The following is a 26889-nucleotide window of genomic DNA, read 5'->3' as shown; positions in this document are numbered from 1 at the left end:
TAAGTAAACCTAACCTTGTTTTTCAGCGGTTTCAGTCTCCCACTTAACTTTGACAAGTGCTGACCCACAGCACTCTTTTGGATACATTCATCTGTTTCACGGAGTCCTACTGAACAGTCCTCTTATATGCGCCCCAGATCGACTAATTCCTTCTAATGTGCCTCTGGAACTCCTGACCCGTTTTAAAAATGTAATATTCCTATATTCTCAACTTTTTGTTTACACTTTCCCTACCTGCTTGTCTTAACGGCAATCTGGCCTTTCCCTCATCATACTACTTCCCATAAAGCAGGATGGTTGTTCCCTCAATTTCCTTAACTCACAGGACCAGGGAAGAAAGGGTCCCTTATCACCCTCCCAGTTGAGCTTACCTTCTTCCAGGCCATGTCCTATCACCTCTGTTCCAAGTCCTCTCCCTCCACCTTACTTCTGTTTCACTTCCCAACTTCATTGCTCTTCTCTTGACCTCCAGAACTTTGCTGTTTTGCCACAATCACTGTGTTCCTCCCCTGCTCACCTCTGCTGGCAGAAGCTTCAAGAAGATGGAGGACCTTGGGAACACCCAAAGCACGGTTTGAAGACGTCCTCCTTCATGCAAAGGTTTCCCCTACATTCCACTTCAGCCACACATGAGCCCCACCTTGGACCTTATCATTACCCCCAAATACTACCCCCGTAAGAGGTAGGCTTCCAAATCTCTGTAGCTTTCCATTTACCCACTTCTCTACTTCTTATTCTGACAGGTCCTGCCCTTCATCCTCATCACAGGCAGTTCCTTGGCTCTGCCACCCCATCTTAGCCATCCTGGCTTCACGAGCTTCCTTATCAAGATGGGATCTCAAGGCCATCCAATGTCAGTGATGCTCACACATTAATACCCTGAGGTTCCTCTTTCTGTGACTTTCTCAGAGCCAACATGCCAATCCCTGAACCCAGCTGCCCGATTCATTTCCTTTCATCTTGTTGGAAGAATTCACATGAATATGCTGATTGGCTCCATGAGGAAAACTCGAAAGCCAACCAAAGTTCTAAAAACTGCCCAGGCTCCCTACCCAACCCTGGCTGATGTACTATCACTTTTTCTACAGCAGCTGTTTTCATTCCTCCATCCTTCTCACTGCAGCAGAGGACACGTCAATACCCTGCCCCTCCCCCTCTGGTCACACAGCAAGGGGTATCTGGGTTCATCTGAGCTGGGGTGGGAGAGCCCGAGCTGCTGAGATAGCATCAGTCCTAGATGCTGGTCTCTTCTCTCTTGAGTGATTCTCCAACTTCAGTGTGCATGAACATCTACCTGAGCCATTTGTTAAAATACAGACCTCAAAATAAATAACATCTTAAAAAAAAAAATACAGACCTCAGAGCCCCACTTCTTAGAGATGGATTTGTAGGGTCTGGAATAAGCCTCAGAAGCCTGTATTTGCACAAGTGCCCCTGTGATCCTGATGCAGGAGACAATTGAATTTGAGCTTCACTTTCCAAAGTCACCCTCTCACTTGGGTAATGTGTCTGCTTCAACTTTTGCCCCGTGAAATCTTTGAGGCAGGAACAACTGTACTGCTAATTCTTTGAAAGGAAGAAAAATCAATGACCATTTAAGCCAAGCAAGACTAAATGAGGAGGGTACAGAAGTGACTAGAACTGAACTCTTGAATTCCTGTTCTAGCACCTAAATGCGCTCAAGTTTCTCAGCAAAATATAAGATAAATTGACAAAAAGTGGACAAATGGCTAACTTCCTCACACTATGAATTCAATATATAACTAAAAGAAAACTTCAACTGAATTTACCAAACAACCTAAATTTAATTTTTTTTATTTTTGTATATTTTCACCATTGAACTTTCGACTAATACTTTTTCTAATCAACCTGAGTTGGAATCACGGGACAAAAGAACAGGTGTCAAACAGCCAGGAGACTTTATCCTGATCCCAAATCTACCAGGAACTCCACCATGGATCAGTGACTTGATGAACTGCTCTGAGACTCACTGTCCCCATATACATAGTGGAGAATTTGTACTCTGCTAGAGGATAACAAGTATTCACACCAAAAAAGCAACAGAAGACCATTCTACAGATGGAAGATACGAAAAAATCATCTCTAGCAAATTTCTACAACTGTTTTTCCCTACTAGCCCTCCTCCCCTAAGGCCTTGAATAATGACACTGTTTTATGAATTATAAGCATCACAGCATGAGACAGCATCTGGTGGGGAGGTGCCTACAGGAAGGAAGAGACCTCAGCGGTGTTTGCCATTTGTACCTTTTGATGTTTCAACAAGAAGGCAAAGCATTCTTTCAAGCCATTTTTAGTAGTGGCAGAACCAAAAAAAAAAAAAACAAAAACGATGTAATGAATGTAGAATCCAGACCCAACCAAGAACAAAGATGCACCAGAACTAGCTTGGGTTAGAGGAGAAGAAAATCTACCTCACTGAAAAGTGCCAATTCCTACTAAAACTTCAAGAAGTCTACTAGAACACAGACAGATAAGAGACAAGAAAGGGAGGGAGGTAAATTCTTCCCAGAACTACTAGTCGAAGTACTAGTTAAAACAAAACAGAAACACTGGGGAGGGTATGTGATGTGGTGAGTGCTGTGTATTATGTAAGACCGTTGAATCACAGACCTGGACCTATGTAACAAATAATACATTATATGTTAAGGTAAAAAAAAAAAAAAAAAGCCACCCCACACCTGGGTGGCTCAGTCGTTAAGCATCTGCAAGCAAGCAAGCAACAGAAAAGGTTAAAAGGGGAGAGGGAGGGAGGAGAAAGGGAAAGAAAATTAAAAAAAAAAAACCAGCAACACAATGGCTGGTCATATGTGCTAATTCCATCAAAGCTCCAGCAGTAAAAGCTCATCAAGACCTAGAAGAAAGCTAGTCTATATAGAACCTAAAAAACCAAGACCGCCAAAATCAAACAGTTCTGAACTTATAATAAAGACATGATTAAAACACACTAGGAAATAAGGAAATGAGACAGTGTGTTAGTTTTTAAGCACAGTCTTTGAAATCAGACAGACCTGGGTTGCAATATTGTTTACCTCACCTATTTGCTGTGACCTTGGAAAAATTCCTTGTTTGTCCAGGACTTGTTTCCTCCATGTATAAAATGGGGATATAACCCTTTGTAAGTTAAGTGCTTTGGGGACTGTGCCTGGTGAGTGGACACTCACCTAATAACCCTTATAGTAAAGTATGTTTGAGACCATGGAAAATTCCTAACCTGTCCCAGCTCTCCAACTTCAAAGAGCCCGAGAAACAAATATAAACTTTGGGATCAAATATCAATTGCTCAACTTCTCTTTGGCTGGAGATGATTAGTATTGATGGTTTATATTTAAAAATACCAGCACTCTGAAAAGTTAAGCTCTGATCTGTCAGATCACACCTGACTGGCACCTGCCCAATATATACCCAAGGCTGGGACACAAAATATGTGCAACTAAAGAAGTCTCTCAACTATGTGTTCCAACCCCAGGCTCACCTGACAGAGACTGTACAATGTGTGTGGCTGAGTCGGGTAGGTGAACCCTGGATCTGTCCCAGAGCATCTGACTCCTCAGTGTCCTCTGTCCCTCAAATCTAGTACCCTGCCAAACCCTGCGGCTTCTCCCTTTACATCCTTAGTATCTGACCCTTCTACTCCAGTTCCACAACACAATCCCCGATTACTGCCCAGCTGGACCTCAGCACCAACACTGCCCCTGAGGGCCTGGCCGCAAGCATCACACCCTGGCAGGCTGGGCTGGCCGGTACCCCACCTCCTCTTGTGCCATGGATACACCCCATTAAGACCAAATCTTATCTGAGATTATCCCCTGATGGCTAACTCTGAAGACTTGTTCTCCTCAGAGGGGACTCCATCTCCCTATTGTTGATATGCACCTCAAGGGGACAAGCCCTGGGCTGTCAAAAAGGGCCTGGACCTCTATGGCATATGGCTCCCAAAGCAAGCTAATTGGAAGGCAGGTCCAAACAGGCCACTCCTCAGAGGCAGGCCCTCCACCCCTCGCTGGGAGTCAGACCCTGAGAAGGGCCCCTGCTCTCAACTCAGCGGTACCACCACCCCACCAGCCTGCCAGCCACTGTGTGGAGCAACCCTGCACCTCATCTTGTTTCACTGGACGGCCAAGGTGACATCAGAGCCAGCAAGAGAACAAGGAGGAAGGGGGAAATGCCATGGAAATAGAAAAGCTACTTAAGTTTTGAAAATGCCATTGAGAATTCCTTAGTATTAGCACCTTGGTGGCTCAGTCGTTAAGCGTCTGTCTTTGGCCCAAGGTCCTGGGATCGAGCCCCGCATCGGGCTCCCTGCTCAGCAGAGAGCCTGCTTCTCCCTCTCCCACTCCCCCTGCTTGTGTTCTCTCTCTCGCTGTGTCTCTCTCTGTCAAATAAATAAATAAAATCTTTAAAAAAAAAAAAAAGAATTCCTTAGTATTTCATTAACCTTTTTTATAGAGCCTCAACAAGTCTCTCAATGGGTCGATGACCAAGAAAGCTATTTTCTTCCAAATTCCTAGTTTCTATCAGAGTCCCTTATGAGCAAAGCCATAGGCAGCATCTTTCGGAAAAAAGACAGTGAGGTCCAAGCCTGTAGAAGAAATCCAATGGATTCTCCAAAGCATTCCCCAGTCGTAAGATTCATTTTCTTAAAGTAGTCACAAATACTCGGTGTTAAGTAAACCCGTATTCACCGCTCTCACTTGCTTCAACCTTTGAAGCATTTCTCCTTTCAGATCTAATTCTCTACCTCCCTACTAGGTAAGGCCAGAGCTCGAGACTTGGTCTAATCAATGAGGTGTCTTTTTGGTATCTGAGTTGTAAGCATGGACACAAAAGGACTCACACCCGTGTTTTGTTTCTCTTCCAGGACACATACGAAACTGTCCCAGACTCATGAATACAAAGAACAGCTTGGCTCATATAAAGAGTTCTTTGAAGATGATATTTCTAAACAAGTCCATCACTGAGGGAAGGCTTTTTTTGCTTTGTTTATTTTCAGGGGTAGGAAAGAAAAAGTAAGCACACCAGAGGATTTCCAGCATCTTCTCTTTCCTTAAAAAAGAAATATAATGTTTCAGGAACTTCCTTGGGAAACAAACAGCAGCCCCATTCATAACTATTTGCTCAAGTGTGATTTGCATAGTCCCTGTCCTTTTCTTGCCAAGATACCCAATCCCATTGCCTGACCTTCATAATGGCTCCAGTTTGATTTCCCTCCTCAACCCAGAGTTTTCCCAAAGAAAGTTCTCCATCTCAGATTTTTTGCACAGTTGTCCTAAAAAACTAAAGAAATGAAGTTCTTAAAATAGACTCATTTTCATTATTCAAATATATTTTGCAGAGGTCAATATGAAATCTATTCAGCAGAACTAATTCTTTTTTTGGAAAATTAGCTCCTTTAATTTAAATGGTGGGATTTCTTGCATCAGAGAGAGACTTTCAAAGCCTGTATGAGTACCGTTACTCCAACTTGTCTAAACAGCCCCGTTTCAGCAAAATACTCACAGCAAAGAAACTACCAAGACAGCTTTTAGGGTCTACCTGAACAAAAACTTAAAAATCCATTTCATAATACTTAAAATGGCAGAAGAATGAAATGCTTAGTCCAAAATAGTTCACAATTCAAAAATATCAAGGAATAAATAGCCTTAGTACCATAATCATTTAGACCAAGACAACATCCAATTCCTGATTTGGTTTCTGATAGTAATAAAGAGGATTTCCACCCCCTTAGGTACTTTTTCTGGGGTCAGCTGCAAAAGGATATATATATACACCCTATAGAAGGCAGCTTGTAAGGTGGCCCCTAATGATTCCTGCCTTCTAGAACTCATGCCCTTCTGTAATCTTCCCTCCTTGAACACATGCTGGATTTAGGAACTTGATTCTAGTGAATGGAATACAGCAAACTATGGGACACCACTTCCAAGAACAGATTACAAAAGGGCTCTGGCTTCCCTCTTACTCACCTTCTTGCTTGCTCACTGAAGGAAGCCAGCTGCCATATTGTGAGCTACGCCACAGAGAGGCCCATCTGTCAAGGAACTGAGGGAGGCCTATGGTCAATAGCAGCAAGGAACGGGGTCCTCAGTCCAAACGTTCATCAGGAACTGAATCCTGCCAACACTATGACTGAGCTTGGAAGCAGATCTGCCCTGTTTAAACCTTGTGATGACTGCAGCTTTATGAGAGATTGAATGCCAGAGGACCCAGTTCAAATATGACCAGATTCTTGACTCTCAAAAATTGTGAGATAAATGTTCATTGTTTTAAGCTGCTAAGTTTTAGAGTAATTTGTTACAAAGTCATGGGTAACTAGTATATATGTCAGATATCCTCTGCCTCCCAACAAAATTATGATTGGTTCTTCACAACATCATGTAAACCCTTTAGCCTATGGAGAAACACTGGGTCAAGAGCCACTTTATAAAGCAGTTCTCTCTCTTTTTTGGTCCTAAAAATATGCCTTTCATAGTTTTCCTTGTCATTAATATTAGTATTGAGACTTAAAAGTCCATATGCCCATAAGTCATAATTTTATCAACTAGGAGCAATAATTGCAGCCATAAGTCATCTTAATATACAGGTGACCTCTCCCTCTCTTCATTCAGTCAGTCGTTCTTTCTTTCACTGAAAAATACTCTATGTCCTTCTCTGGGTAACTTCTAGCTTACTGTGTTATCATTCAATGTCTAGGATTCCCAGCTTCATAACCCATTGGGTCACACAGATGGCAGGAACCATCTAACTGCAACATAGAATTTTTCACTGAGACTAAGGTTAAATTTTACCTTTAGGCTGGAAGTCTAGCCAAACTATCTAGGATCTTGTCTGCTCTGAATCTAATTTACATCTACTTCTTACCTCCAGGAAAACGAAAACATACAGAAAACGAAGTACAACTAACCCTAATTAGTAAGCAAATGATAATAACCCAGTACTGGGCATTAAGTATTTCATTCAAGTATGTGACAGATATGATGTTATGGTACCTTGTAATAGGGGTATTTGACCTGGATGGCCCTGTCAAAGAAGGACTCCCTGAAAAAGTGAGCTGAGATCTAAAGACCATAGTAACTGACTATGAAAAAGCAGGAAAAGGGAATAGTACATGGAAAGGTCCTGCACAGGAAGGAACATGGAAAAGGAGTGAATGTGGCTGGAATACAGACAATTAGGGAACAGGGCACAATATAAAACTGGAGTCCAGGCTGTAAGGACAGGACTATGCAGAGCTTATGAGGCCCTGTAAGAGGGTTTAGTGTTTATTCCATGAGAATTAACCACTAAATAACCACTGAGTGGTTTTCAATGGAGTTGGCCACAACACATCAGAGTTTTGAAGAAATTCATCTGACTATGATACAGATTAAGGATAAAGAAGCCAGAGGAGTGGGGAAACCAGTCAGAGACCACTGAATTAATCCAGCAAGAGAAGTTAGAAGGCTTCAAGAGGCTCGTGATGAGGGAAAGAAGTGAACATAGCAGAGATATTTAAGAGAATGGTGGGCTGGATACAGGGAGATACTCATGCATACACATGCAGAGAGATTAACAGAGCAAATGTAAATGAAGGAAAGAATTTAAAGCTCATGAATAAAAGCTTTAGCCAAACAGTAAGCTTTTTTGAGCACATTATTAGCTGCTTTATCTCCATCCCCCAAAGTGATCCTACTGTAGCTGTTTATACATGGTAGATGCTCAAAAGACTATAAAATGAACATTTTAGACAAGCCATGTATCATAAGCATACTTTCTATTCCTATTTTGTCTGCTAAATACCATTTAATCTTATTTAACAGCTTTACTAAGGTCTTCTCCAAGTTAGTCTGGTCGAAGGAACTTTAATAACAGTTTTAACAAGATATAGTTTATATACCATACCTTTACCCTTTTAAAGTATACAATTCTAGTACACTCAGAATTATGCAACCATCACCACAATCAATTTGAGAACATTTTTGTCCTTGCAATAACAAACTTCATACCAATTACCAGTCACTCCCCAACTCCTCTATCCCCCCAGGCCTAGGCAATCAGTGATCTACCAACTGTCTCCATAGATCTGCCTTTTCTGGACACTTCATATATACAGAATTCTAAAGTAAGTGGCCTTCTGTGCCTGGCTTCTTCCACTCAGTATATTTTCACTGTCCATCTGCGTTGAAGCATGTATCAATATTTCATTCTTTAAGATTTTATTTATTTGTGAGAGAGACAGAGATAGTGACAGAGACAGCGAGAGAGAGAGAGCACAAGCGGGGAGGAGAGGGAGAAGCAGGCTCCCCAGTGAGCAGGGAGCCTGATGTGGGGCTCAATCCCAGGATCTTGGGATCATGACCTGAGCCAAGGCAGATGCTTAACCGACTGAGCCACCTAGTATTCCAGTATTTCATTCTTTACATCCCAGTATTTCATTCTTTACAACCATTTTTATAGCAGTTTTAGATTCACAACAAAATTGAAAGGAAGGTACAGAAATTTCCCATATACCCCCCACCCTCACACATGCATAGTCTCTCCCATTATCAACATCTTGCACCAGACTGGAATATTTGGTCTAATTGATAAACCTACATGGACCCATCATAATCATCCAAATTCCATTGTTTACATCATGGTTCATTCTTGGTCTTACACATTCTGTGGGTCTGGACAAATATATAATGACATCATACAGAGAATTTTCACTATCCTAAAAATTTTCTGTGCTCCATCTATTCATCCTCCTCCCCCAACTACTGATAATTTTTACTGTCCCCACAGTTTTGCTTTTTCCAGAATGTCATAGCTGGAATCATATAGGATGTAGCCTTCTCAGATTTCACTTTGCAGTATGCATCTGAGGTTCCTTGAGATCTTATCATGGCTTGATAGCTCATTTCTTTCCATTGTCTGGATATGCCACAGTGTATTTATTTTTTCACCCGCTGAAGGTCATCTTGGTCATGTTCAACTTTTATTATTATTAAAAAAATCTTTCAGGAACACCTTGGTGGCTCAGTCGATTAAGTGTCTGCTTTTGGCTCAGGTCACGATCTTAGGGTCCTGGGATGGAGCCCTCCATCACGCTCCCTGCTAGCAGGGAGTCTGCTTCTTCCTCTCCCTCTGCCCCTCCCCTTGCTTGTGCACTCTCCTCTCTCTTTCGCTCTCGTTCAAATAAATAAAATCTTTAAAAAAATTCTTTCATCAACATCCATGTACAGTTTTTTTGTGTGGACCTAAGACTTCACTCCATTGGATAAATAATAGGAGCATGATAGCTGGATCATATGGTAAGAGTATGTTTAGTTTTTTAATAAACTGTAAAACTGTCTTCCAAAGTGACTATACCACTTTGCATCTCCATGAGCAATGAGAGAGTTCATGTTGCTACATAACCTCACAGTATTTGGTGTTGTCAGTGTTTCAGATTTTAGCCATGCTGCTAAATGTACAGTGGTTTCTTGTTTTATTTTGCACTTCCTTGATGACATATGATGTGGAGCATCTTTTTCTATGCTTATTTGCCATCGGTATGTCTTCTTCAGTCATGTGTCTATTAAGGTTTTTAGTCCATTCTTTAATCTAGTTCTTTTCTTACTGTTAGGTTTTAAGAGTTCTTTGCAAATTTTGGGTAAGAGTCCTTTATCAGATACGTTTTTTGCAATTATTTTCTACCAATCTGTGGACTGTCTTCTCATTCTCTTGACATTGCCTTTAGCAAAGCAGAAATTTTTAATTTTAATGATATCCAGCTTCCCTTTTTTTTTTCTTTCATGGATCATGCCATTGGTGCTACATCTTAAAAGCCACTGCCATACTCAATTTCATCTAAGTTTTCTCCTTTGTTATCTTTTTAAAGTTTTATACTTTTTCTTTTTACAGATAAGTCTGATCCATTTGAGGTATTTTTTGTGGAGGGTATAATGGTATATTTTGTGAAGAGTATTGGGTCTAAGGTCTATATTCATTTTTTGCATGTCCAGTTGTTCCAGCATCATTTGTTGAAAAGATCATCTTTGCTCCATTGTACTTGTTTGCTCCTTTGTCAAAGGTCAATTGATTATATTTATAGGGGTCTATTTCTGGGTTCTCCATTCTCTTTCACTGATCTATTTGCCTAATGTTTCACCAATGCCACTGTCTTCATCACTGGAGCTTTATATTAAATTTGAAAACCAGAAGTGTCAGTTCTCCATCCTTATTCTTTAATATTGTGTTAGCTATTCTAGATCTTTTGATTCTCCATGTAAAATTTAGAATCACCTTGTCAATATGCAAAAACTAACTTGAGATTTTGACTGACATTGTATTAAATCTATAGATCTAGTTGGGAAGAAGTGACATCTTAACAATATTAAGTCTTCCTATCCATGAACATGGAATCTCTCTCCATTTATTTAATTCTTTCTTCTACTTCATCAGAATTTTATGGTTTTCTTCATATAGATTTTGTGTGTATTTTATTAAATTTATGCCTAAGTCACTTCTTGAGCCTAATGTAAATGGAGTTGTGTTTTTAATTTCAAATTGCTCTTGTTCTTAGCTGGTATATAGAAAAATGATAGACTTCTATATATAATCTTGTATCCTCCAAGTTTGCTGTAATTGTTTATTAGTTTTGTTTTTGTTTTTTTTTTTAGTTTTTTCAGGTTTTGTGTCGTCAGTTATGCCATCTGTGAAGAAATACAGTTTTATATCTTCATTTCCAATCTGTATATGTTTTCTTTTTTTATTTTATTGTATTAGCTAGAACTTCCAGTACAATGTTAAAAAGGAGTGGGGAGAGAACACCTTTGCCTTTTATCTGACCTTAAAGGGAAAATTTTGAGTTTCTCAACATTAAGTATGATGTTAACTTTAAGAACGATATTTTTTTGTTCAGAGTCTTTCTCAAACTGAGCGTGTTCACCTCTATTCCTCTTTAACTAAGAACTTTTATCATGATTAAGTGTTGGATTTTGTCAAATGCCTTTTCTGCACTGATATATTGACATCATGTAATTTTTCTTACTTAGCCTATTAATGTGATAGATCACACTAACTGATTTTCAAATGTTCAACCAGCCTTGCACACCTGGGATAAATCTCCCTTGGTTGTGATATAGTCCTTTTTTTATACATTATTGAATTTGATTTGCTAATATCATTTTTATATATGAATATTTCATTGTAGGGATATACCACATTCTGTTTATTCATCGGTAGATGTACATTCGGATTATTTCTATTTTTTGCTCTTATGAATAATGCTTCAATGACCATTTGTGTGTAGGTTTGTGTGTACATAGGTTTTCGGTTTTCATGGGTATATACCTGGTAGTGCAAATGCTGGGTCCTATGGTAACTCCATATTTAATTTTTTTTAAGGAGCTGCCAGAATGTTTTAAAAAGTAGTTGCACTGGGACACCTGGGTGGATCAGTTGGTTGAGTGTCTGACTCTTGGTTTTGGCTCAGGTCATGATATCAGAGTCATGAGATCGAGCCCTATGTTGGGCTCCATGCTTAGCAGGGAGTTTGCTTGAGATTCTCTCTCCCTCTCCCTCTGCCCCTACCCCACTCTTTCTCTCTCTCAAATAAATAAATCTTTAAAAACAAAAAAAGTAGCTGCACCATTTTGCAATCCAACCAGCACCTACCCTCATCCTTGCAAATACTTGATATTGTCAGTCTTTTTGATTATACATATTCTAGTATGAAATAGTACCTCATTGTGGTTTCACTTTGCATTTCCCTAACAGATGATGTTAAGCACCCTGCCATGTTCTAATTGTACATTTGTATCTTATTTGGTGAAATGTCTATTCAGAACCTTTGCCCACTTCAAAATTAGGTTTTTACTTTTTATGTTGAATTATAAGAGTTCTTTATCTACTCTGGATACAAATTTTTTATCAGATACATGATTTGCAAATATTTTTTCCCATTTCGTGGGTTGACTTTTCACTTTTTTGATGATATCATTTGAATCAAAAAAGATTTAATTTTTATGATGCTAATTTGTCTATTTTCTTTTTTGCTTGTGCTTTTTGTGTCAAGTCTCAGAAACCATTGCTTAACCCAAAATCACAAAGATTTGCTCCTGTTTTCCTTTAGGAGTTTTGTAGTTGTGGTTCTCACATTTAGATTAGATTATGCATGAGATAGGGACCCAAATTCATTTTTATGTGTATTACCAGTTGTGTCAGGATTATTTGTTGAAAAGACAGTTTCTTCTTCACTGAATTGTCTTGACTGATTTTTTTTTTTAAAGATTTTATTTATTTATTTGAGACAGAGAGAATGAGAGAGACAGAGAACACATGAGAGGGGGGAGGGTCAGAGGGAGAAGCAGGCTCCCTGCCGAGCAGGGAACCCGATGAGGGACTCGATCCCGGGACTCCAGGATCATGACCTGAGCCGAAGGCAGTCGCTTAACCAACTGAGCCACCCAGGCGCCCCTTGACTGATTTTTGAGTTAAACTAAACTTTCATTTCTAGGATAAATCCCACTTAGTGGAATATAATGCTTTATATATGTTTCTGGACTTGGTTTACTACTATTTTGTTGAGGATTTTTGTATTTGTATTCATAAGGGATATTGGTCTATCATTTTCTTGAGCTACCTTTGTCTGGTTGTGGTATCAAAGAAATACTGACTGGTCTTAGTAGAATGAGTGGAAAGTGTTCCCTCCTCTAATATTTTTTGGAAAAATGGGCAATTTTTTGATTACTAACTCAATCTTTTTGCTTGTTATAAGTCTATTCACATTTTTTATTTCTTTCTGAGTCAGTCTGATAGTTTATGTCTTTCTAGGAATTTGTCCACTTCATCTAGGTTATCCTAAACATATTTGTTGGCTTATAATTGTTCATAGTAGTCCATCATTCTTTTTGTGTTAGTACCGGTATTTCCTCTGAATGAAGCAACTTTTAAATAGTTTAATAATTATCACAGAATTTTGAAATTAATAAAAGCAAAGTTAAATATATAATGGACTATTACAATTTTGAGTTTTTACAAATTCTGAATTACAGGACATACAACATATCCTTCCAGCTCTCACCTCTGGAACGAAAAAAGAGAGGCACAAAGACAGAACCTACACATTTTTAGTTAAAATACACTAAAGTCGGTTGAACTGAATTAAGAAACAAGAAACAGCCAACCACACTTACATTAACACATGCACATGCACCCACTATAATAAATCCACTATGACATATTCCGAAGGCATGAGCATTGTAAAACAATCGTGTGCCAAACCCTCTCAATTTTTTGAACAGAAACTAATTCACCCATTTCTTGAGTTCAGGACCATCAGAATTCTATACATTACGCTTTCTGAAATCATAGTTCACATACATAGTTCACATATTACACATATGTATTAATGACCACATAATTTTTTTACAGACTCCATGACCAAGAATCAGGTTCCCTGAAAGTCACAAAAAAGTCCGGATATTAATAAGATTCATAAATACATATTACATCTGATCTCTTCTTGTAAAAAAATTTATAAAACCATCTTATAGGAAAAGTTGTGTATTTTATAGTGTTTTCTTTCAATAAAACTATTCTTAAACTTTCTTCAAAGAACCTGGACCAATTGTTGACTTTTCTAAAACAAAATTCAACTACAAAATTTTGAAAATGTTAAAGAATATGACAAGCTTCCAAGCTGTATTGATACATTTGATACATTCAGGAGAAAACTATGCTTATCATCATATACCTGACTGGTATTCTAGTTTGTAGAACACTTATGCCTTTTTGATTTTAGTTGATTTTTAAGGAGGGGAACCCCAGGATGTAGGGCAGGGGGCACTAACAGATTTTATTATTTAAGCATTTTATTTTATGACACAATGAAAACTCCTTACTGCGCTAACATATTTATCATCCCATTAGAGAGGAGATAAAACTGAATTTCCCACAGGTTAGATGACCTGCCCAAGGTCACAGAGCTCCTAAGTGGTAATGCTGGGACCAGGAAATCCAGTCCACTGACTCCCAGTCACACATCTCCTCTGTGTGACACTGCTTCTCATTTAGAAAAAAACAAGAGGCAAAAACTTAGAACACAAAGTGTGTTTAAGAAGAAAATTTCCGGTAAATCTCCCTCAACGTTTTCTCTGAAAGCATGTTTATTTTGAATGTTTATGAATCACTCTCCTTATCTAACTTTGTTATCAACAACTTGACTAAAAGCATGTTTTTCATAATCTTACTGATATTGAGTCTTCAGTGACCTGCAGCCTGTCAACTTCACATATTTAATAACCTTTAAATGTAGTCTTCAGAGCTTAGATCTATAAGATACTGTTAAAATATTAAACAACCCAGAGAAATCCCCTTTCATGCAATTTTGAGGCCAAATTAGCTCATGTGTCACTGAATGTTCTTCTACACAACACTGATTTAAAACCTCATTCTTTGCAACTAATGAATTGTTGAACACTACATCAAAAACTAATGATGTACATTGGGGAAGGTATGTGCTATGGTGAGCACTGTGAATTGTGTAAGACTGATGAATCATAGACCTATACCTCTGAAACAAATAATACATTATATGTTAATAAAAAGAAAAAACAAAAACAAAAAAACTAATGATGTACTGCTCTATGTTGGCCAACTGAACATAATTAAAAAAAAAAAAACTTCATTCTTCTAGCTCCGTAGATAGCTATTTATCAGTGATTAGAGATAATACCAATGACCAGTACCTAAATATTTTCTATATACTTAAGAAAGCTGGAACATATAATCTGTCCATGGAACAATACTATTGTTCAATCACAGCAGGAAGCACTAAATGAGAATGTAATTCATGGCATATGAGCATTGTAGCAGTATTCACCCAGCATAGGACAAAGTCCTTCTGAGTCCTCTGACACAGAGTCCTAAGTACAAATTAGTTTATCTTCACTTTCTCCTCAGAGAAACCAACATTTACTTATAATCTAAAAAGTCTTCAAGAGTCAATATGATTTTAGAGACAACATATCCTAAGTGATCACACACCCATGGGTTAAAATGGAGATTGCAGTCATAAACCTACTCTCTAACCTAGTGACCGATGGACTTCAGTCCAAAATGATACCGTCCTATAGGGCATTTATAATTATTGGGGTGGGGGTGAGAAAAATAGCTCTGGGGGAACGTGATTTTTTTTTTTTTTAAAGATTTTATTTACTTATTTGAGAGAGAGAATGAGAGAGAGAAAGCATGAGAGGGGGAAGGTCAGAGAGAGAAGCAGACTCCCTGCCGAGCAGGGAGCCCGATGCGGGACTCGATCCCAGGACTCCAGGATCATGACCTGAGCCGAAGGCAGTCGCTTAACCAACTGAGCCACCCAGGCGCCCTGGGGGAACGTGATTAAAGTATACTTATTGCGTTGAGCACTGAGTAACGTACAGAATTGCTGAATCGCTATACTGCACACCTAAAATGAACATTGTATGTTAATAATACTGGAATTCAAATTAAAAACTTAAAAAAGGGAAGCTGATTTAAGTCTTTGTTGCTCCCCCACATCCAAACCAGTGAGATGAGGAATTTGAAAAAATCTGCACTTTGGCCAGAGATTTCCTGGGAGAATCTGAGGAAGAAGAATACTAGCTGCTTCCCTAGTGCCTTGACCCTGGTTGTGGCAGCAAATTTCTCTCAATTCCCCGGACCATTTACAAAAAAAACCAGGTGGTCCTTCTCCTGTTACACTGCTACCAATAAGACTGCAAATGAGTTGTTAAAAGTGTAGGATCCCAAAGAGCATCTAAGAGAAGGTGCGCAAATAGGCTACGTTGGGATCTTACCTTTTGGCTTCCTCTAGGTGGCAGAGATATTCATAAGCAATGTTCTGCCGCCTCCTCTCATCCATCTCCTCTGCAGAGAGCCTTTCATCATCCACGATAGCTAAAAACAGAGGAGAGAGTCACATTATTCGTAAGGGCAGAATTCATCAAATAAACACCTGAGACAACAACTAGAAAAAAACTCATGCAATTCAACATTGGACCCTGAAAGACAGGGGTATTGAAACATCAGGCATAGAAAGATTTGCCTTTGCGTTATTACAATATGTCATTGCTAGAAAAAAAAAAATGCAGTATGGGTTAAAATTACTACATAGAATGAGAACAGCCATAGTTCACAGACATGATGCCGTAGAATTTAGACAGTCTCAAGTCAATTAGAGCATGGTCCACTTGCAACAACTTTCCTTAACAAGCTTGTAGAATTGGCCCAGTGGCTCAGCTTGGACCTTCCTGGAAATTCTGAGGTTTAACAAATAATCTACAAGGACATGTGTTTTCCCACTCCTAAAAGGAATTAAAGCTTCTCATCCATTGCAAACCCTATTTTATAGATGCCAAACTCTAAGATTCCTCCTTCACGTATTTCTTGGCCTTTGTGAGGCTAACCTTCCTGGTCAACAGGCATCCAAAAGAACAAAACAAAGGAGCCATCAAGTGAGCAGTTTTCAAGCCCACAAATATAAAGATATTATTATCTTTATAATAATAAAGATTATTCCAACACAAACCTAGTTTATAAACTTCCACAATTCAGCTTTGCTTTTCTATAGAGAACATGGCCTCCCCATTTCCTGAGCGCATTTCCTCTGCCCAGAGTCTCAACAGCACTCACCTGTCGCATCTGCCAACTCTTAGCTGTCCATTTTCATGACAACATTCCTTTCTCATAACAAGGAACTCCTTTTCCTTCTTCAATCCTGAACTTTAATTATGATAACTATAAAATCAATTTGGTTTCCAGTTTGTTACATTGTTCCTCCAATGAACACAAGATATGTGTGTAGCAGGGATATGGTCACATGGGGCAAGAATGTCAGTATGCTCTTTTCTTCTGCAGCTACAAGTTCCAATCAGCCATTTCATAAATGACACCCCTGGTTCCAAGCAGAAGAGTTAAAGTCACCCGTCCATCCCTAAGAAAGGCCAATCCCGTGCCCTACTGATGAGTCCAAAATATCATCGTGGCAAACAAAAGGAATGAAGACCAAATTTTGAACTCTTACTGGAGCAAGTACAATGCTAAATGCTTAAGATCTAAAAATAATACCAGAACCCTTAAAGAACTCAAAAAAGAAGGGCTTAAATCTACATCAATATAAAATATGGCAGAATTCCCTAAGCATATAAAAACATGCTAGATGCTTATTTACCAAGTGCTTAGTTTGTTTCAAGCCCTTAGGCCATGTTTCTTATGAACTGTCTCATGTAAGTCTCATGACAATATGAGGCAGGTAATTTGTCCCACTTTACAGAGCAAACAGGATTGAAGTCATTTGCACAAGTGAAAAGTAGAAACATTAGGGCTAGAATCTAATGTGTGGATTGGATAGGGAAAAAAAAAAACCAGAATGGAAGAACTTAGGAAAATGTCTCTTTTTAAAAATGAGGAAGAAAAGGAACCAGCAGAAGAGGGGAGATGTGGAAGAGCACCAGGACAGGCTTGGGTATAACAAAATTGGGGCCAAAGACGCAGATGTCTCCACACATCTCACCACCCTTATCCTATCCTCCCTTTCTACCACTCACAACTTCCCAGTGTGGCTCCATTCCTTGAAACAGGGAAACCTCATCCTGGACCAATAGTATCAATAAGGGTCAACAAAGATTCGTGTTTGTCAAAAGCATCTTCTTTTTCTTAATAAACTCAATCTGGTATGAACTTTAAAAGAGAGATCTCAAGTTTAGGAGGAGTATCAAGCTCTGGAACCACCTCCTCTGCACCCCCACCTCAAGATCGAAGGGCTTCGCTGTCTCTCCCCTGGACTCTCTTTTTTTTGACAGAGAGAGACACAGCGAGAGAGGGAACACAAGCAGGGTGGGAGAAAAGAGGGAGAAGCAGGCTTCCCACTGAGCAGGGAGCCTGATGCGGGGCTCGATCCCAGGACTCTGGGATCATGATCATGACCTGAGCCGAAAGCAGACGCTTAACGACTGAGCCACCAAGGCACCCCTCTCCCCTGGACTCTTGCAAACACCCTCAAATAACCTCACAGACACCCCTCCTCCACTCGTTCTCCTCACTATCACCAGAGCATCTTTCAAACACACAGTCCTGCAGATGTTATTCTCTCTCGCAAAACCTGTGATGGATCCCCATTTCCTACAGAACAAAGATCAAGCAGACTTTCCTACTCCTGCCCTACAAGAAGGCTGCATTCCAGCCACTTCTTCCAGAGAGCGCTATATTCCAGCACCACACCACAACATTTTAGGTTTTAGTGCTTCTGCATTCTACTTTCTCTCTGCCTGGAAAGCCATTCTCCCACCTTCTGTGTGTGACATCTTCTCAAGCAAAATTCTATGGATCTCCAAGTGAGGATACACCTAATTTCCTCAGCACTTTTGTTCACCTTTCTATTACATCATTCATCACAGAAGCTCAGTCACATCTCCCTCTACAAAATGGGTTCTGTACTGGAAAGGACTCTTGATTCATCTACATGCCCCCCCCACATTTATCATGGTTCCCTGAAGACAGAGAACACAAAACCCTGTGCTGAAAAATTCCCTTCATGAAGTGAGCTCAGCATCATCCCGTAATGAAGACATTTTGCAAATTATGCTTCTCTTATCCTGTGTTTTCTTAGAAGGCAACTGGCATGCCCACATATCCTCACCTATTCCTCCATTTCCACTGTTCCTAACACTTCATCCCCAAGGCACTTCATGATTTCTAGTTTCTTGTTCTAATTTCAGTCTAAAGATGGTCTCCTATTTCTGACAGGACACTTTCATTTTATAGTAACTTCAGACACATTAAAGCTTGAAAACAATATAAAACTCCTAGTATGAATCCATGCGATTGTCCTACCCTCCCCAACTTTTAAGTAGGAGTGCAGGAGTCACTTTCTAAAGGAGCCACTCTCACTGCCACCTTCCTTTTTGGCTGCTACTTCCTCCCACCTCAATCAACCGACCCAGGAGGAACTAGAAGTCTTAACAGCACTCAGTTCCTAGACCTCGACCCCCAACTCCCTGCACAAGCCACGCAGGAACCCACCATTCCAGGAAAGCTGCTGAGAAGCTCTCTAACTATGACATCACCCCATCCAAAGGGAAGATTTGACTTAATGCTTGAATTAACACACACATACACACCCCACAAAGCTTTAAATGGCAGTTTCCAACATATTGGCCACAGCTGATAGAATTCTGCCCATCTTGACGGCTCAACTCAACGATCACTTCCTTCCCTGTCTTCCCTGTCTGCTCCCACTCAAAATGTGCTCTCTCCTGGCACCTCCTATACTGCTTCATTTAATAGTAAACTCCTAGAAGGCAAATTTGTGTCCTCAACGTGTCGGGCTCACTGTCCTACACCGGCTATGTGCTCCATAAGAATATGTGACAAACAAATCATCTCTTAGGAGGAATGGTGAATATGAGGGCTCTGAAGTATCTATGTGGGTAGTTTGATTTGCCTGCTTACACCTTCCTTCCCTTCCGACCTGGCCCTCGGGACCACCTATCTGGCCACTGCCCTCCCAACCACAGCCACTTCAGCCTCACCTTCCTGCCTTCATGACCTATGGTCAAAGCATATGCTAAGGTTCTGAGTGTGAGAATGTCTGAATCACAGCAGAAGGCAATCCTTCTGGAGCACAGAAGTTGCCTGCTACTTTTTCTGCATTATTCAATGTTGACTAAGTAGCAATTTCTGATAAGAACCCCTGGCGTGGATAATCACCCTGCCATTTAAAGAGCCTCACGGAACTGATAAAATCATTCACTTCAACATGACTTAAGCACTCTCTTCTGTTACTGTGTGGCCCTCATCATCCCCCTGAAGGACAGACATTATCTCCTTCTTACAAATTAGGAAATGGGTCATGCGAGGGGAAGGATGGCGTGCGGTTACTGGCTGGGTCACTGGCACAGCCTGGGCTGGAGCCCAGATCCCTCAGCTCTGCAGCCGCTGCTCATTGCCCCAGGCCCCGCCGCTGCTAAATCAGAGTGAGCCAGGACAGACGCTTGTCACCACCAAACCCAAGGGCCTTCAGAACCACTTTTAACTTAAGGCAGCTTGACTAACTGTGATTTCCTCTGAAGTTCACCTTTACTTGCTGCCTCAAACCCTAAGAGGCACGAGAACATTGTGAAGAACAGCTTCCAGAACTATAAGCAACTCACAAAATGCCTTTTGTAACATTAGCGGACGCCGGCTAAAAGATGGTATTTTAAAGTGCTAACATTCTAGGGAAATCATATGAGAGGGCTTATTCAGAGGTGTAAGGAGCAGAACAAGAATTGGTAGAGAAGGTTTCAAAGTAAGACTCTTAGCGATGGAAGGAAACTTAAGAAGTACATTTTCCAAAGAATGCCCACAAAATCCAATGTGAAAACAGCCTGAAGACCTACTTCATTCATTAAGGAGTTTGCCTGGTCACTATATTTCCGCTACTTGCTCCTTCACGCTCACAGACACCAAAGCCACCATCTCCTTGGTATTCAAATTCATTCACTTGTTCAACAAGTATTTGAGGGGCTGCTTTGTGCCAGTCTGTTCTATGGACTGGATACAAAGCATGACACAGGAGGTCCCTCAGCAAGTTTTTATTATAAACAACTCAAAGTGTGACATAATTGCAGGATGCTTGGATAGGCAGGGATATACTCCCTCCAATGGAGGATGGGTCAGCAAGAATCACAAACACCAGGACTGGGAAGCTCTATTTGATGAAATGGTAGTATTTAAAACATGTCCCTTTAAGGAAAAGCAGGTTAAAAATATGGTATAAAGTATCAATTCATAGTACCATACTAGAGTTTAGCATTTTATACACACATTATGATTCTGGGTGACTCAAAATTTCTTTAAGGAGCCCTGAAAATCTTCAGTCCTGAATATGTAATTCAATTCAAATGTGTATTGAACCAGCTTGGAACATCTGTGATCAGCTTTTAGCCAGAAGAGCATAGCCAAGTGGTTATCTCCCCATTCTGGGGACTTAAAGAATGGCTACCAGAGACAGATACCCCAAGGAATGAACTAGAAGGAAGAGAATTGATTCCAAGACCCTAAAATGAGCAAGTGACAGGGGTGGAATATAAAGATGAGAGAACCCCCAGTCCAAAATTTCCACTAAGGCGAAACACTCAATAAACTTGACACATGATAAATTCTGGCTTCACACCAGCTTCCTGAAGCATTTCCCAGCTACTTGATCTTAACATGATCCAACTTCCCTAATCTGAGTCTTCTTTTGAAAAATATACAAAACTGAGGTTGAAGTTGTATGCAATCCGATGCATATTCTCAGGTACTCTAAAGAATTTTTAACAATGATACAGAGTGCCATGACATGTGTTAAAAACATCTGAAGTTTTATCAAGTGCCTAAAATTATGGGACATGAGTACAGGGGCTCCTACCTCATCCACCCCTACCAAGTGCCAGGTAAGTAGTACATGCTCAATAAAAGCTGCTAAGTGGTGTGCTCAGCTTTGTGCTCACAAGCAGAGATGCTGTGTCCTTTACAGGTTTAGTCCTATTAAGTCCAATGCCCTAATGGTAACACAGCCACATTGGCCAGATCCTAAGGGAAGGTGAACTTTAAAGCCTGCCCTCCACACTTTTCCTGGAACTTCTTTCCCATCACACATTTCTAAGAACTCTCCAAAGTTGTAAAGCAACACACAACTTCAGAGGATATTCTGGTTAGACAGGGTTATAAGACACTGTGGTTGCTTCCTTTAATAAGGCAAAGCCCTAAATCTTCAAACTCAGCATTGGAAGGAGAATTTCCTAGGTGAGGAAAGAAGGTAACCGTCCAAAACTACACAAGTTACTTATAAGAGTTCGAGTCTCCGGCCACCCACCTCCTTTTTCAGTGAGGTTATTAAGGCCCAGAAGACTTAGGAAACCTCTTTGTCATATTTACTCAAGAAAAAGAACAAAATATCTCAGGCTTTGTGTTAATCCTCTTCTGCAAATATGCTTTCGACATACATTGCTTTCAGACATACCTACAAAAGAGGGTTCTCTGATCCCACTTGGAAACAAAAGGTTCCAAACATGTTTCCCACAAGAATGTGATCTTGCAGGGCGCCTGGGTGGCTCAGTCATTAAAGCGTCTGCCTTCGACTCAGGTCATGATCCCGGGGTCCTGGGATCGAGCCCCACATCGGGCTCCCTGCTCCATGGGAAGCCTGCTTCTCCCTCTCTCATTCCCCCTGCTTGTGTTCCCTCTCTCGCTGTGTCTCTCTCTGTCGAATGGATAAATAAAATCTTTAAAAAAAAAAAGAATGTGGTCTTGCTTGAGCATCTAAAATGCCGTCAGTTTCTACCAAGTCTGAATCTCAAAACTTAGGACACCTTTTCAGAACAGAACCTCATGTCTACATCTCCACAGAGAATAAAATTCATTTTGGTTCACTGTGCAAATCTGAAAAATGTTGCACTTTTTTGTTAAAAGATTTTACTTACTTATTTGACAGAGAGAGACACAGCGAGAGAGGGAACACAAGCAGTGGGAGTGGGAGAGGGAGAAGCAGACTCCCCGCTGAGCAGGGAGCCCAACATGGGGCTCGATCCCAGGAACCTGGGATCATGGCCTGAGCCGAAGGCAGACGCTTAATGACTGAGCCACCCAGGTGCCCCTGAAGAATGTTGCACTTTTTATAGTCTAGAAATTCAAAGCAGTCCATAGAGAGATTATTAAGGTCCACCCCGCAGATTGGGATGGGAAGGATCCAGGACTTTGTTCCAATTGAGGGAAGAACTAAAGGCAATGATTGCTAGATTTGGGATTTCTTTTTTTTTTTTTTTAAGATTTTATTTATTTATTTGAGAGAGAGAGAATGAGAGACAGAGAGCATGAGAGGGAGGAGGGTCAAAGGGAGAAGCAGACTCCCTGCCGAGCAGGGAGCCCGATGTGGGACTTGATCCCGGGACTCCAGGATCATGACCTGAGCCGAAGGCAGTCGCTTAACCAACTGAGCCACCCAGGCGCCCTAGATTTGGGATTTCTTAATCATTATTTCAAAAAATATTTGAGGAGTAAAAAGCACTTCTTTTGCTTCCAAGTAGGCACAAGTAAAATTCCATTTGTTCACTGCCTGCTCCTACACACTCCATCATCCTTACACAGATCTCAGTAAGGAAGAAAAGACTGTCAAGTTTCCAAGGCCAATTTAAAAATTGTAGCTCCAACAGTTAAAATTTCAGAAGGAATTGTAAAACCTTTCGTCTGGATGAGCTTCTACTATTTTTAAAAGAGAAAAGAATTCAAGTCATCTCTACTTGAGTATGAACTGTTTATGCCTAAGATGGTCAGTGCAAAATGCTCCAAATTATGTAGAACCAGTCCTAAAATTATTCTCCCTGTTCTCTATAGATAAGGACATAGATTATTTTTTTTAAAGATTTTTAAAAATCTATTTTTAGAGAGAAAGAGACAGAGCAAGCGTGCATGAGCAGGAGGAGCGGCAGAGGGAGACAGAGAACCCCAAGCAAACCCCATGCTGAGGGCAGAGCCCCACACAGGGCTTTGACCCCAGCATCCCAAGTTCATGACCCCAGCCGAAACTAAGAGTCCAACGCTTAACGGACTGAGCTGCCCAGGTACCCCTTACTGTAACTTGAATACCTCATAGGAATTATGATATTTTACTATTATTGAACAGACTTAGCAGGTTATATAATGACAGTTCCCTGGGCTGTTCTCAGGGAGTAGCAAGTCACTGCTAACACTCTGTCCCTACCCTCTGAAAAACTACCCCAAGTAAACCAGAATATCAGAGATTTCTACAAAGCTGTTTGAGCCTTAGAAGACAATAGAATACCGAGTCTTAGTCTAATTTTTCTTCAACTATTAGGAGAAAATAAGCAATCACAACTATTCAAGAAAACAAAACCACCTCTTGGTTTTGAGTAGGGTGTTTTTCCTGCATGTTTCATGGGCATATTTTTTTTTTAACATTTTATTTATTTAGTTGAGAGAGAGAGAGAGAGAGAAAGTTTGAGAGAACAAGTGGGAGAAGAGGCAGAAGGAGAAGCAGACTCCCTGCAGAGCAGGGAGCCCAACTTGGGACTCGATCCCAGGACTCTGGGATCATGACTTAAGCCAAAGGTAGATGCTTAACCAACTGAGCCACCCAATCACCCAAGGGCATAGGTCTTATTTCTCTAATCAGTGTGAGCTCCTTGTAACGCATGCATGAAACATAGCAGATGAAAGAGATTAACACTTAATGAGCATTTACTATGTGCCAGGTATTTTATATATATTATCTCTTAGTCCCTGCATCCCCCCTTTAAGATAGGAATTTCAATCTTTACTTCTCTAGTGGGAAAAAAACTCAGGGAGTTTAGGTAATTCAGGTTTAGGTAATCCAGGGATCACAAAGACCGGTAAATGGCAGAATTGGGATTCCAAACAACCCAGATTCCAAAGTTCTGATCTTTCTACTATACCACAATATCACTGCCTCCCTGCCTGTGTTTGATGACCAGCCCAGTGGTGATTAAGCTTTTCGGAGGATGTTACTAACCAGCAGATAGATTTATGTGACTTTGTTCTTCCTACTGCAAACCATGTAAATTAATGCTATCTTGAAAAAGTATAGAAAGTAAAATGAGAGGCTTATTTCTCAGAGATGCAGTCATCTCAAATTTAGTTCAATGAAGGAAAAAAATATTAAGGTAATACTCAGCATTGCCAAGTTACACTTACCAGGAACGTAGGGGTAGTAAGAAGGGCAAAATAAAAACAAAAATGTCAACATAAGTACTTAACGTGCTTATGTGATACATCACATCATAAGCAAAGTTATATGATCAATAAATACTGAGAACACATTTAAGAAAATTAAACACTTTTTTTCCTCAGGGGCGCTCCTTTATTCTACTTCTCTTTCCCCCCAAAAGGTGAATTTCTGAATACACGGACAAAAACATGTGATGAAGAGGTGTGGCTGAGTGGAAAGGGAAGTGGATTTGGGGTTAAATATGTCTGTAATACTGCCACGTTCAGTTATAGATCACTACACTAGACACTCAGTTTTATCATCTGTACAATGGGAATAATGCCACCCACCCCATGAAACTGCTGTATGAATACTTTAAAAAATCACATACATTTAAAATTATTTTACAGTTAAACTGTAATATAACCAATTATTAAATAAGTTATAAAATATTAAATTTATAGATATACATAATAAAGACAACAGATAATCAGCTAGTTTTTCAAGGATAATTGATTATACTTAATTTTCCCTTCACTCAATGGCTTTAGTGTGTATCCCCATATAATTTGCAAACTGAATGTATTTGAAATTACATAAATTGAAGAAAGCAAAATTTGAATTCCATACATGTATACACAAACTCAGTATGTAATGGGTATATATCCTTAATAATTATGTAAGGTTATGTTATTACATGCACTGTAATTGAGGGGGAAAAATGCCTAAAAGGAAATAGTAAATGTTAAAGCACTTGTTTTTAAAAGGAGTCCTCTGGGGTCTTTTAACTTTTTTGAATCATACACATCATCCTTGTATCTAGAAAGTCACAGCCAGGGACGCCTGGGTGGCTCAATTGATTAGTCTCTGCCTTCGGCTTGGGTCATGATCCCAAGGTCCTGGGATCGTGCCCCACATTGGGCTCCTTGCTCAGCGGGGAGCCTGCTTCTCCCTCTGCCCCTCACCCAACTCGTCTTGCACACACACTCTCTCGCTCTCTCAAATAAATAAAATCTTAAAAAAAAAAAAAAAAAAGCCAGTTCCATTGTGAAGCATGCCTTCCATGCACTAATTGCTCCATTTGAACTTCTGGAGAAGGATCAGACAATTGAAAATGTGCAACGATTATTAATCAGCTTAATGAGGAAAAAAGATCACGGAAGTTCAAAAACAGCAGAGAGGAAGACGACTAAGGCCATGATATTCTGTCTCAAGGCCTTACATGCCTAAATGCTTGGGTGAGACAAGCTGATGGGAGAGAACAGGTGGGGTTAAGACCAAAGTGAAATGGAATGAATGGAAGGGGACCTCATCTGAAAAATGAAGAGAAGGCTCCAACACACCCGTGTGACATGAAACCTTACAAGTCTGGATCAGGGAGAAGAATGAAAAACATAGCGTGATGCTTTGCAAGGGCAGAATTTGGCAACAAACAGGATGAAGTAGAGCATGGTACAGGGGAAGAAAAAAGAAGCCAACAAGGAGCAGCCAACTCATTTTGTGACTTCAGATGGTGGAGGTAGAAATGGCTCAGCATCAGAAAGTCCCCTGATATGCCACTTTACATGAACGCTAAGTTTGTTTAATTAAAGAGAAGAAAAGTGGAAGCATCCCACTCTTCTAGCAATATACTAACGAGCTGCCTTCCAATCTCACCGTATATTTAGAAGACAAGTTTAATATAACAGACTCAATTAGAAGGCTAGGATGTAGAACATAAGGGCACTATTAATGCAAGCATATGCTGTTTGTTAGTGAGTGTGAATTAACACATGATTCAGGACCGTCAATTTTTTAACTATGCCAAAACTCAGCTCTTAAATGGATCATACCATGCAAATGGAGATATTTTGACAATACAGTCATGGATCAAGAATACGTTTCAACTGGATTGTTGGCTAATGCAATTTAGGCCAGCTATCATGATCAAAAAGTTTCTCCGTTTTTGAGAAGGACATGAAATCACCATCATTTCACACATCGAGGGTTGGTGGGAGACCAGACTTGTGAGAAATCATCTTACATCCCATACGGTGCCAATATCAAACAGCAGGACTTAAACCAAGTAAGTCGGGCTCTTTGTTTCAGAGAAGTCCTATACATTCATAAAGTGTTACCACAAAAATTGTCTCCTACAATGGCAACAGCCCTAACAGATAAATGGACAAGTATAAATTACTTCC

The 26889-nt window shown here is 40.1% G+C and overlaps 1 protein-coding gene across 4 annotated transcripts in view; it reads right to left on the bottom strand.

Moving 5' to 3' along the window:
- The window catches only part of IQGAP2 (IQ motif containing GTPase activating protein 2), a 289919-nt gene that overhangs the window by 228978 nt on the left and 34052 nt on the right, over positions 1–26889 (bottom strand). For all 4 annotated transcript variants that reach the window (XM_035014677.1, XM_035014676.1, XM_035014674.1 and 1 more), the window contains exon 2: positions 15798–15897. In XM_035014677.1, coding sequence (XP_034870568.1) covers positions 15798–15897 — 100 coding nt within the window. The remainder of the gene's footprint in view (positions 1–15797; positions 15898–26889) is intronic.

Source organism: Mirounga leonina, unplaced genomic scaffold, assembly GCF_011800145.1.
Source record: "Mirounga leonina isolate KUSES-001 unplaced genomic scaffold, KU_Mleo_1.0 Mir_168, whole genome shotgun sequence".
NCBI lineage: Eukaryota > Metazoa > Chordata > Mammalia > Carnivora > Phocidae > Mirounga > Mirounga leonina.
The sequence above is the reverse complement of the archived record's forward strand: the minus strand, read 5'-3'. Positions and strand labels throughout refer to the sequence as shown.